Source organism: Gorilla gorilla, chromosome 18 (assembly GCF_029281585.2).
Source record: "Gorilla gorilla gorilla isolate KB3781 chromosome 18, NHGRI_mGorGor1-v2.1_pri, whole genome shotgun sequence".
Taxonomy (NCBI): domain Eukaryota; kingdom Metazoa; phylum Chordata; class Mammalia; order Primates; family Hominidae; genus Gorilla; species Gorilla gorilla.
In genome coordinates this window covers 98682258-98695736 of record NC_073242.2, presented here as the reverse complement: position 1 = coordinate 98695736, position 13479 = coordinate 98682258, and the positions used below count along the sequence as shown (strand labels likewise).

General features: G+C 37.9%; 1 protein-coding gene across 1 annotated transcript in view; it reads right to left on the bottom strand.

Annotated features, from left to right (window-relative positions):
* Window positions 1–2182: 2182 nt before the first annotated feature.
* The window catches only part of CYB5B (cytochrome b5 type B), a 39582-nt gene continuing 28285 nt past the window's right edge, over window positions 2183–13479 (bottom strand). The window contains exons 4-5 of the mRNA XM_004057884.5: window positions 6863–6891; window positions 2183–3563 (exon numbers count right to left, since the gene is read on the bottom strand). Of these exons, the coding sequence (XP_004057932.1) occupies window positions 3473–3563; window positions 6863–6891 (120 nt within the window). The 3' untranslated portion in view covers window positions 2183–3472. The remainder of the gene's footprint in view (window positions 3564–6862; window positions 6892–13479) is intronic.

Sequence of the window (13479 nt, the reverse complement as noted above, 5' to 3'; positions counted from 1 at the left end):
GATATAGGGTAGGTAACTTGACAAATGCCTCTGCTTCTTTGGAACCTTCTTCCTAGATCACCCCCACAAATTCCAAACCTGGCTCTTGCAGAGCACAACAGCCAAATGTAACTAAACTCCTCATTACTTCTGTGATATTTGGCAACAGAATGAGATAGTTAAAAAAAAAAAATCAATTTCTTGTTGAGACAAGACATGTCTGAATCCATTTCTCTTGGGGTAGGAGGAGGTAATGAACATTAACGTTCTGCATCTCAATCTCCTAAAATGGAATTTAACCAGATAGATATCGCTTGAGATTTTAAAGCAGGAGATACCGTAAGTAATGATACTCCAGGCCTGTAAAGCATTTTTCATTGTCCCACATTGCAGCTAACTGAGTATAAACTCGACAGTGTTCTGATTTCACAACATATGCATTTATGACAACTGCTAAAACAACTTTACAGGCTCAAACGATAGGTTCCAAGGGATGTTTGTTTTTGCTTAAGCAGTCTTGAGGAGATCTAAACACAAGATAAACTTTGACCCCACCACTCTGTTATCTTTACAAATGCAGAAGTCATTTGGAAACCAAAACCAATTGCTGAGTAGGGGCTGAGGAATTTTGGTGTCATTTCAAACTAGACTCTACTGAGGCAGGTTTAAACCCTGGCTCTCAGGCCAGGGGCAGTGGTACCAACACCCTCTATTTCGGTAGCATGAAACTTCTCTCACCTCCTCCTTCGTGTCCAGCAGCCATGATGTGTACAGTACAGTTTGCAGCAGCAGCAGCAGCAGCAGCAGCAGCAGCTAGTCTTCCTCAGGAATAAACAACCGAACACCCCAGAGACCAGCTCCAGGTGGCACTGTCAGCCAATGGGGACTGGCTCCACTTGCTCTCCAGAGGGTTTTTCACCACCTACCCATGTCAAGACTGTTTTGTGAATTCAAGTCTACTTCCTAAAAAAAAGGTCCTTTTGGATGGATTTGGCTAGTGTGCTATACTACTTTATTGTATAGAAAAACCTCTGCAAACTCTCACACAAGATTTAGCTTTCACCTGGCTGTTTTTGTAGGCAACAAAATAATAGTAAATGGACCCCAAAGTGATTTTCCAGATACAAAGTGACATCACTTCGGCAGTAGTTCAGAAGAAGCCCTGGGTACTGGGGGATTTCATGGGTGGAAGAGACAAAGTCTAATTATCTTTTCCTCTGGCTCTCAGCAAAAAACAAGTGCAGATGTAAACAGGAAAAGAAAACCAATGTGAAGTAGAAAAACATACCTTTTGCATTGGCATTTACCTTAAAAATAACAAAAACACCAATTTTACTTAAGATGGTAGTTCTTTAACATTTCTTATAAGCCAGATGTTTTTCATTCAATTTCGGACATTGCCAACACACTTTTACAACTGATTCAAGTTATCTTCAGGCTTGGCTTTAGTTTGAATGTTCCCTTTCAAGCTCCTCAATACTCCTCTGTTCTTTACTTTTACCCCAATGTACTCCAATAATCACACAATTTATTTATTACAGGCAATCATATACCAATCCTTCCTTGCCTTTAAATAGAGAAGCATCAAGTCATACCACTTTTGTTAAATAATAACCAAAGTTTTTTTCAATATTGTCTTAAAAGTAGCATCTTATAATGCATACAAACATTTTTCTAAAGATAAAAGCTTTACTAAACCCATATCCCTGATAATAAAAGTCAGCCAGAAATCTCCTAAAGTTACTCCCAAATATATCCAAGTGTGCAAGTACAAGGTTAATATTATTTTGATGAATTCTGTATTCATTCAACTGCTAAATCACAGGATACAAGACCTGGGTTGAACTTTTTCTTAAATAGTTTGCATGGGCAGTCCCTGGTTTGCTGGGCAGTTTCCTGTCTCATCAAATCCCTGGCAAGCTGGGAGGGAGGGAGAAGATGCTGAGTAGCCTCTATGGTCCTTCTTGAACCAAGCTGCTCCCTGCTGGATATGACAATGGCTCAGAAGCAGACTAGCAATTCTCAAAGGACAGGGAGAAAAATCACCACAGTTGCTGGCAGAAAACAGCCAGTGTACTATTTATTTCCTCAAGTGCTTCCATGGGGGAAAAAATAAAAGTCTAATATGCCAGAGAAATCATCACTGAACCAATAAGACACAGTAACATAATTCTAGTAACCTACTTCTCAATGAACACACATCTGAGAAAAAAACTGCCAGTATTTTATTCTCATGGAAAAACAGAACAAACCCACAAGTTGGAGTCACGGAGGTACAATACAGATGAAATGGAAAACGGTCTCTTGTCATGAACTCTCACTTTCAAATACCATTTTATATGGAAGTTACTTTACTGCGGGGCAAACAGAAGGCCATGTTGGAGTCTCTTACTTTTGGAAAATGGAGAATCAAAAATTTGCTAATCAACAAACAAAAAAGGAGGGAAAATCCTTGGTAAAGCTCTACAAACATAATTATACATTTATATTTTACCAATAAAAGATAGCTAGGGTAGAAAAAACAGATGGTTAGAAACTGGTGCCAAACCAAAGTGAAAGCTTTGGTGCCTTCTCTAAACTCCTATACTGTTTCTTTAGAAAACACCAGTTTTCTAAAGAAAGATTACTCTGAATTCACCAGGATTCTATCACCCCAATTCATCCCTCCCTTTCCACCCCCAAGACATGAAAGGGCCATGTAGTTTTTTGTCCGGCACCACTTGGGAAGGGGCTGGGCTCAGGGAGTGGGAAGAGCTACCTGCTGCCCTAGCTTGAAAGGGAGGAGGTGGCCACACCATTCTTTGTATTTTTATCATGCACATAAAAGAACAAAAATCATTTGGCAGTTTTAAGTTTAACAGGTGCAAACCTTTACTTCAGGAATTAAACCCCTTATGATAAATAAAAGAATTAAATCAGATTTTTTTTTTAAATACAGATAGGGGTCTCACTATGTTGCCCAGGCTGGTCTTGAACTCTTGACCTCAAGCGATCTTCCCACCTTGGCCTCCCAAAGTGCCAGGATTACAGGCCTGAGCCACCACACCCAGCCCTAAATCAGAATTTTTTTAAAAAAATTTACTTAAAAGAAAAATGGAAAAATAAAACTTTCAACACTAGACTGCCGCCCTGTTAAGAATGTCTAATATGCAATCAAAGTATTGGAAAGCAGGCATTTTTACCAAAGAGCAATGTCACTATAACTTATGAACAGAAAGTTGTGAAATGTAAGGGTACTCATGGAAACCAGTGAAGAGAGGAAACACCGGCAATTGTTCAACACAGAACAGTGAGCAGGTACTTTGGGAGTAAGGCTCTGAGAGATGGAAGACGCTGGTCTCAGATCTGAGGTGATGTCTGGCCAATCGTCTTGGCTCCAAGGGGGAAGAATGCAACTGGCAGGATTCGAGGAGAGGGCACTTCTGCAGCCCCCAAGCAAGTCTCTAGTTTTCACCCCAAAGTGGATGCACTTTCTAACTTCAGCAAGGCCTCCTCAGGAGGATTTGCTTTCCGATGTGTAGTAGCGGTACAGGAAACCTAAGAGAACAGCGCCTATGATGGGTAAAATCCAATATGCCCAGCAACTAGGAATAGGGGGAGAAAGCAATAAAGTTGTTAATATTTTAAGCCAAATGTTCACTATCTTTCAGCTTTCACATGTTTTTATATAGGCAAGGAGTTTTTATTTACTTTGGGAAATTTAACTGCTTTTATCACAAAGTAGTTGGGGAAAAATATTTGAATTGGAGTGACAATATTACAAAGTAATTTTTTAAAAGGTTAAAAACAACCAATAGTATGATATCAAATAAGATGTCTTTAAATGCCTCTATATGTGTTTCTACAAAGTCATATAGTGGTTATTTCTGAGTTAGGGATTATGGATACTCTCACATTTTCTTCATTGTGCTTTTGCTTTTCACGTATTCTACAATTAAACATTTTTAAACAGGAAAAAACACCATTATGTAAGTGACATTTCATATATGTATAAAAACATATCCATCCCAATATAAATTTGGAAGTAATCATATCTAATATAACTACCAGAAATATCCTATCTGCTTCATATGTATTTTAAAGATTTAATCCTTATGAAATAGGATAACCTATGAAATAGGGTTATTATTCTCATCTCATACAAGGGAAATATAAGCTTTGCACCCCAAATCCCAAAGCTAGAAAGGCAGCTGGACAGTCTGATTCCAAACCCATCCTCTTAATCCCTAGTTAAGTTTGGACACTAATAAGGATACACATACACACAAAGCATATACAGTTCTAACAGGGTGAAGCAAATGGCAGCTTCAAAAGTACTTGAGACCTTCCTTAGGAGCTTCAGAACAGTCATCATTCTCCTTAACATAACAATTCTTTAATAGAACTTATTAGCACACTAGTTTTAAGGTATAATTCTTCCATGATCCAAATGACCCGGCTGCCCCTCTACTTAAGACATATGAGTCTTGGTATTAAAAGGTTTTGAAGTCAATAAAACGAGCTGAAGTTCATAAGAAAAATGATTCTCTTTGCCTAAACATGCCTAGCACTCTGTATGCTTACGTACAGCAGAAAGCTACTCTGGACTAGTTTAGAATATCAGCCAGGTAGCTTTATTTACAAAACCAAGCAATATGGCACGTATAACAGCAATATGCACATGGGAACTCTGAAGTAATCTCCTGATAAGAGTAATTAATTCAGACTCCTTGAAAAGCAACCGCAAGAGACTAAAGAATCCAAAAGTAGGATCCTTGAGAAAACATTGAAGGAGAAAATTTCTTTCTTTTTTTTTTTTTTGAGACGGAGTCTCATTCTGTCACCCAGGCCGGAGTGCGGTGGCGCGATCTTGGCTCACTGCAAGCTCCACCTCTGGGGTTCACGCCATTCTCCTGTCTCAGCCCGTCCTCGTGATCCACCCGCCTCGGCCTCCCAGTTTGCTGAGATTACAGGCATGAGCCACCACGCTGGCCAGAAAACTTCTTTAGTACAAAAGACTGAGAATGGTTGACACCAATCCTCACATAATCTTTCCTAATACTTAACTGCCACTGAGGAGAGAACCAGAGGAAATACATTTATACTGCATCACAGGAGATTCAGGTTCAACAATAACTTCCTACCATAAGACAGATTTTTCTTCTTGGAGATCCATCTAGACTACTACATGTTTGTGGTTCCTTTATTTTTATTGTTTTGTAGTATTCCATTGTATGAATATACCACAATTTATTAGTGTTGTTTCTGATGTTTGAATATCTCGAATAACACTGCTATAAACATTCTTGTACATATTTCTGGGTGTACCTGTGCACACATTTCTATCAAGTATATCATTAGAAATGGAATTGCTGGGTCAAAAGTTAAGTCATCCTATCAAATTTACTAGATAATGCCAAACTGTTTTCCAAAGTGATTATACTCATTTACATTACCCTAGGAGTGCTTAAGAGTCGGGGATAAACTTTCCAACCAACTCTTATTTGCAAAATTTTTAATTTTTACCAGTCTGGTTAGGTATGAAATATACCTATGATTTTAATTCACATATCACTAATGATGAATGAGATTAAACCTCATTTCCATATGTTTACATTTGTGTTTCCTTTTCTGTAAGGTGCTTAAATCTTTTTCTCATATTCTACTGAAGTTTTAAAAAACTGATTTGTAGGAATTCTTTATATCTTCTACCTAATAATTCTTTATCAGTTGTATGCTTTGCTGAAGTCTAAGTTTTATAGCATAAGCATAAGGTTTTTTTTTTTTTTTTGAGATGGAGTTTCGTTCTTGTTGCCCAGGCTGGAGTGCAATGGAGCGATCTTGGCTCACTGCAACCTCCACCTCCCAAGGTTCAAGCGATTCTCCTGCCTTGGCCTCCCAAAGCTCGCACCACCATGCCCAGCTAATTTTGTATTTTTAGCAGAGATGGGGTTTTGCCATGTTGTCCAGGCTGGTCTCGAACTCCTGACCTCATGATCCACCCGCCTCAGCCTCCCAAAGTGCTGGGATTACAAGCATGAGCCACCGCGCCCGGCCCTGCATAAGCATAAGTTTTGTTTAAAATCTGCAATTTTGTGGCTTGTATTTTCAAAATTTTTATGCAGCATTTCGCTGATCCTAAGCCCTTAATATTAAGGAAACTAAATTTACTAATAGTTTGTAATTTTTTATACTGTGTCCGCTACCTCAAGTAATAGATCTGATACTTTATGGGAAAAAAAGACATATTTTCTTTCTCTGAAATACTTCGAGATGTCCAAAAAATAGAATGGCTAGCTCTATATAATCTCCACAAAGATACTGTACAAGCCAAGGATTCCACAGTCATTTTAGATAGAGGCACTTAAGGGAAGGCAATTTATAACTTTCAGAGCTAATACTAATGAATTACTAATATTAATGCCAAGGAATATATTGTAAATAAACCTGAGAAAACCCAAATTCCTAAATATGACCATAGTATTTTTTTCTCCTGCAAAATGTAATAATAGCACTTACCTTACAGAGTGGTTGTGAGAAGTAAATGCGATTAAGTTTTAAGTAGAATCATGTAGCTGGGTTGAACTTCGGGACTAAAGGCTGACCCAATAGTAGCTACCTGTCCATGCATCCTGGCCTCTTACTGAGTGTGATTCCAATTTATGTCACAATAAGATTAAAAAATGACTCAAGGCATGAACCTTTTAGATTATTCAAAATGGCTGGAACTGTAAAAGTTAATTTTTCTAATGTCAAGGAACAACTGAATTTGCAATGATTTGGGCCAAAAAAGAATTAGTTGTCAAACTGCACTCATAAGTTATGTTACATACATATACTTATGGAAGAGTCTCTTGCCAGACATTACCTTGAACATATGGAAAGCTGTTAAGGAGATACTAACCTTTTGCATGTATCATTTTTTGAAGGGTCCTGAAATGACAAAAAAAAAAAAAATTCAAAAATAACAAACAAAAAGAAAGAAGATTAACATAGCACATGTACCTTTTCTTGATCAAGCTATGTCAACCCTGTAACTGATATCAGAACTTCATCTTTCATGCATTTTGGTGTTTACAAATATATAAGCAATGGATAGACTGGGAATTTTATTTCTGATAACATACTGGCACTTCACTAGGTTCCTTCCTAGTGAAGAATCACTAATGAAAGCATAGAAATGACCTAAACTTTTTTAGATGTTAAAAAATGTTAATGATACAAACTATATTGAAATGGACTACTCTGTGGTCATGATGATGTACCTGGTTCAGCTGGGCTTGCCACTGGCAATAGCTAACATCACACTTTCTAAAAACATTTTTTAAAGTCCAAAAAGCTCTTCTAACATGTAGATCAACTGTGAAATGCTCTAGATCATACAGATGATTGCTTGTAGGTCACAAAAATATACTGGTTCACTCTTTGAAATCATAATAATTATGACAGGAGACCTTAGAATTGATTTCACAATGAAAAGAGAAAAAATGGAGTCAAGGGAAAGAAAATGACAAAATAATCTTAAAAAACAAATCTTGGCAATAAAAAGTACTGAAGTATTGATATATGCTACAAACTTCACAGCATTATACTAAGTGAAAGAAAGGAGACACAAAAGACTACATATTATATAAATCTGTTTACATAAAATGTTCAGAACAGGACAATCAATAGAGTTAGAAGTAGATTAGTGGTGGTTGCCTAGGGCTGGCGTGAGGAGGACGAGTTGTGGGGAAATGGAAAACGACTGCTAATGAATATGGGGCTTCTTCTTGGAGTGAGGAAATTGTTCTAAAATAGACTGCACAGTTCTGTAAATACACTAAAAACCATTGATTTGTACATTTTAAATAGGTGAACTGTATGGTATGTGAATTGTATCACGATAAAGCTGTTATTAAAATTTTTTTACTCAATTCAAGTATCAAATGAGTTATTGATTCCATTAACCAGCTGTATAGTACAAAAGGCCTGCTAACTTACTGCCAGAGGACAATAACCCTTTAGCATAGGTTGCTGCTGCCCAAAATACCATCTTTGCAAAATGTAGAAGTATATCAGGGTATGAACATGGAATATTAGCTCTGCTTAACCACCGTTTTCAATAATCTCCAAGAATTTCCAGAAACCAATCACATTGGCCCCGATATACTTTAGAGCAGTCCATGAAATGAGTTTTAATTTCATATATCCAAAACACTGTCATGCAAATGAATACATGCCCCAAACCTGAAAGAAATTAGCCTGTAGGCAAGAAAAATGGCAAACGAAAGGTTTTAAAGAAACATATTAACATACTTCTATACTTCTTTAAGACTTTAATGATTATCATTATCTGGGACGTTTCAACTAGTCTAGTAAGGATCCGATTAATTAAAATGAGTTACAAGTCAATCTTGAAAAATACAACAAATGTTACTATCTACAGATTCGGAAGGTAGGAGTGGTAGCGATGGTAGTATGTGCATCAAGTTAATTTATACTGCTGCCTTTTAAAATAAATATTCCACTACAGTAACCGAGAAATAACTGAATTCCATCAAGAAAATGTTCATGGTCTTTCATGCTTTAGCTACATAAATACCAATGATTTATACACAAAAAATGTAGTTACTATTTTTAAAAGGGATAATTTGAAAGGCTTATATGAGAGCATCACAGCATAATATATGTATTATGATGTTTAATCTATAATTAGAGTAAAAATCATACACTTCATATAAATGGATTCTCTAAATTTCAAAGCTTTTAGCCTCTTTTACAATCAAAAGCCCTGGAATGTCTGCTAAGTAGGGTGAGCCTTAGAAAAAGGTAATAAGCAACTGAAGAAGAAAGAGAACAAAGACAGCCAAAACCGTACTATGCTGAAATGTAAAAATTTCTAAACAATAAATAACTTAAAACATATGGTGTTCTTTGAACTAAGTACTGCAAAATGTGCCTGTTTTAAGATCAATCCATCCCTGGGGACACAAAAAAAGGACCAACTTGTCTAACCCATTAAAGGAAAGAGAAGAGAAAGAGGCATACACTCCCTTTAGGATACTGACAGCCAAGTAGATGCAAACCATAGTGACCCCACTTTTAATCAAATACATAATAATCAAAGAGATGTTGAAGGCACAACTCTTAGCAGCCAGGACTCTCAGCCAAATTTGGAAATAAACCAAATCGCTTGTTTTTAAACTGAAATGAAAAAAGTTCTATTAACACATAACGTCCCTTCACCTCCACCCTTCCCCTAGGCACAGTTCCCCCCAGTCTTCATTTCCACAGCTAAGCACTAGACTAAAGCTAATGGATGCTTAAGTGAAAATCTTACAGTTTATAGTTGACTTTAATCTATCCCTTCAGGTATTGAGGCATATCTAGCTGGTTATGTCCATGCCCAGATTTTAATGCTCTCAATCTTTGGCCTGGAAAGTAATAATTGCAATACTATGATTTTAGTTACAAGTGGTGAATCAAATCCAAAGTTCTTCCAGCATAAACCCTACCAAGCAATTAATATGCATGCTTCTTTTTCTTCGAAAAGCTTAGAATACACTGGCAAACAACAAAATTGCTGTGAGTTTTGGTATTATAGGTTCTAAAACAAATTGCTGTTAAGTCTACTCTGACTTTAGCTCAAAACTCATGGAAATTAACTGTTTAAATAAAACTGGTTCCTCAAGTTCAAGGTTCATTAAGGCTTTAATTCCCCACTAAAATAAATAAGTAGGGCTGGGCAACTTGGTTCACATCTGGTGAATCCCAACACTGGGAAGGCTGAGGCAGGAGGATCGCCTGAGCCCAGGAGTTCAAGGCTGTAGTGAGCTAGGATTGTGCCACTGTACTCCAGCCTGGGGGACAGACCAAGACCCTGTCTCAAATATAAATAAATATATTTATATACATATAAACACAAAAGACGGACTTTTTAGGGAAAAAGGAAATATTTTGTAATACCTGAATAGAATATTTATAAAGCTGCTCAAAATTAAAATTATATCTAATATCTTCAAGCCCAATGTTATAAATCAGTTTCCTTGTTTGTAAAACGAAAAGCTCAGATCAATGTGAATTCTAAAGTCATATTCAATTATCTCAACACAATTTTCTGAGCCAAGGACATTGTGGTGAAACCTACAGCAGCAGGCTTCTAAAGGGTAGAGAGAAGAAAACACCATTCTCTTATGTCTAGGAAGACTGAAGAAGCACTACCGTAAGTAGATTTTTCTCTCTTCCACCAGCTACATAGAGGAGTAATTTCCCAGATACTTGTCGCACCATAAGCACTGTCCCAATTTGATAAGATTAAGAGAATGACAAAAAGGCCAGGCGTGGTGGCTCATGCCTGTAATCCCAGGCATGGATTACATGAGAGGCCAAGGTGGGCGGATCACGAGGTCAGGAGATCAAGATCATCCTGGCCAACATGGTGAAACCCCGTCTCTACTAAAAATACAAAAATTAGCTGGGCGTGGCAGTGTGTGCCTGTAATCCCAGCTACTCAGGAGGCTGAGGCAGGAGAATCGCTTGAACCCGGGAGGCAGAGGTTGCAGTGAGCCGAGATCGCACCGTTGCACTCCAGCCTGGTGACAAGAGTGAGATTCCGTCCCCCGACCAAAAAAAAAGAGAACAACAAAGAAATGTCTCAACTGGCAACCACATAGAAAGGATGTGGGGGTCAATGGGTGTGGATTTCACGATGAACTTTGTTTATGAGAAAACATGAGAGAAGAGCACACACTTAAGGAATGGAGTGTACTTTGTCATCAGGACATAAATGTAGGAAAGAATGAACCAGAATCATGATTATGACGCATTACGACAGACAGGGAAGCCAGGTGCAGTGGCTCATGCCTATAATCCCAGCACTTTGGGAGGCCGGGACAGGCGGATCATGAGGTCAGGAGCTCGAGACCATCCTGGCTAACAGGGTGAAACCCCATCTCTACTAAAACTACAAAAAAATTAGCTGGGTGTGGTGGCGCACACCTGTAGTCCCAGCTACTTGAGAGGCTGAGGCAGGAGAATCACTTGAACCCAAGAGGCAGAGGTTGCAGTGAACCAAGATCGCGCCACTGCACTCCAGCCTGGGCAACAGAGTGACACTCTGTCTCAAAAACAAAACAAAACAAACAAAAAAAAAAACCCCAAAAACCAGGGCATTATACCTTCAGCCTATACAGCTTACATTTAGGCTTTCAAAAGCTTAAAAGGCAAATATAAGGTATATAAAGACTTTATGTTTTAATTCCTACATTGCTATTCCAAGAGGATTCTAAGTATTTAAAATTGGAAAAAGTAGATTTTAAGCCACAGGACATCTTTGGCAAATGTAATGGGTATTTAGGTGGTCTGGTAGAGATTGTGTAGCTTTGAATTTGGAACACTTTGGTATCTCTGTGGCCAGTAACTTATGAAAAACAAGTTGGGAACTTCTGGCTTCAAATTCTAAACTGGAAAAGATTTCTCCCCCTTAATACCATGGACCTTATAGCATGAGCTAACACTATATGAATTTTAATATTAGGTTCATTTTACCACCTAAAATGTTTTGAGTATTGAAGGTATATGATTTCAGCATTTTACAGTCCCAACTATGACACAGTCATGTGGTATGGATCTTGAGGACAGCCTTCTCATGAAGCTCCAATGTACTAAAATATTCAAGTCAGTAAGAACCATTTCTTTCTGGATGTGAATACAATTTAACAATTACTGCCTTGCAAAGTATATAATCCTAGAGTCAAACCGTTATGTAAAAAAATTTCCCTGTAGATATGGCAAAATTCAAAGATGAAAAACAGCCCCTAAAACAAATTGCTATAAACTCTCTTAAGAACTCATTGTGATAAAATATATAACACCTCACTCAAGAAAAAAAATGAACACATTCACAGGATGATCTCTATCAGGACTTAAGAAGTGAAAAATTTGTTGTAACATTGGAGGGCTGATTTGAAAACAATGTTTCCTTACCCTTCTGATCCCTGTTTTGCAAAACTATACATCATTTCTAAGTAGAGCTTTACCAATAGAAGACATTAGTCCTTGAGAACCCTCAGCAAAGGGTATTTTGTCTTTCAGGAGTAATTTTGTCATCACATTCTATTCTTTCTTTCAAAAGATTATGTTACAAAAGATAAGTGTTATATAAAAATGGGAAATAAGCCAGGCGCAGTAGCTGGTGGCTCATGCCTGTAATCCCAGCACTTTGAGAGGCCAAGGCAGGTGGATCACCTGAGGTCAGGAGTTCGAGACCAGCCTGGCCAACATGGTGAAACCCCATCTCTACTAAAAATACAAAAATTAGCCAGGCATGGTGGTAAGCGCCTGTAATCCCAGCTACTCAGAAGGCTGAGGCAGGAGGAGAATGGCTTGAACCCAGGAGGCGGAGGTTGCAGAGCCGAGATCGCGCCACTGCACTCCAACCTGGGTGACAGAGCCAACACTCCGTTCCCCCGCCCAAAAACAAAACAAAACAAAAAAACACACAAGAAATCAGGAAATAACCAGACAAAATTCTCTGGTAAATAGCAATCACTGCTTGTCTGAAGGGCATCAGCATCCCATTCCAAACTTTAATAAATTAGGTAGTAGGTATGGTAGGGATATTAAATAATTCTTAAAAATAAAATTTTTAATTTGATGTAATCAACTAACTATTTCATAATTATAAACAATATATTCTTTTTAGTTTCTCTCTCATAAAAGAAGTAAACTGTATGTTACATAATACATTATATAACAGAAAACTGTATGTATAATAAAATTCAGTAGCATCTGGGAGAAAAAAATGTAACTTTAAATGCAATTAATAGACTGCTTCTAACATGTAAAATTTACTAGATTTCAAAAGTCAAGCTTCTTAAGTTAAAAATGAAGTTAAAAAAACACATTAAGCCTCTATGGAGACAATTTTATTTGTTTTAAAAAACAGATCAAATCCTTTGAAAGCAAATGTCATCACATCAACACTTTCATCTATGGAATACTAAATATCTACTTAAAAAATAAGAAAGATCTTTTTTTTTTTTTTTGAGACACAGTCTCGCTCTCTCACCAGGCTGGAGTGCATTGGCACAATCTCGGCTCATTGCAACCTCCGCCTCCCGGGTTCAAGCGATTCTCCTGCCTCAGCCTCCCGAGTAGCTGCGACTACAGGTGTGCACCACCATGCCCAGCTAATTTTTGTATTTTTAGCAGAGACAGGGTTTTACCATGTTGCCCAAGACGGTCTTGACCTCGTGATCCACCCAGCTGGGCCTCCCAAAGTGCTCGGATTACAAGCGTGAGCCACCGCCCCCAGCCCAAAAGATGTTAATAAACTGACAAGAAATAATGACGAATAAAAAAAATTTTTTTTTGAGACAGGGTCTCGTTCTGTCACCCAGACTAGAGTGCACTGGCACAATCTTGGCTCACTGCAACCTGTGCCTCCCAGGTTCAAGCCATTCTACCGCCTCCTCCTCCCATGTAGCTGGGACACCACCATTCCCAGCTAATTTTTGTATTTTTAGTAGAAACGGGGTT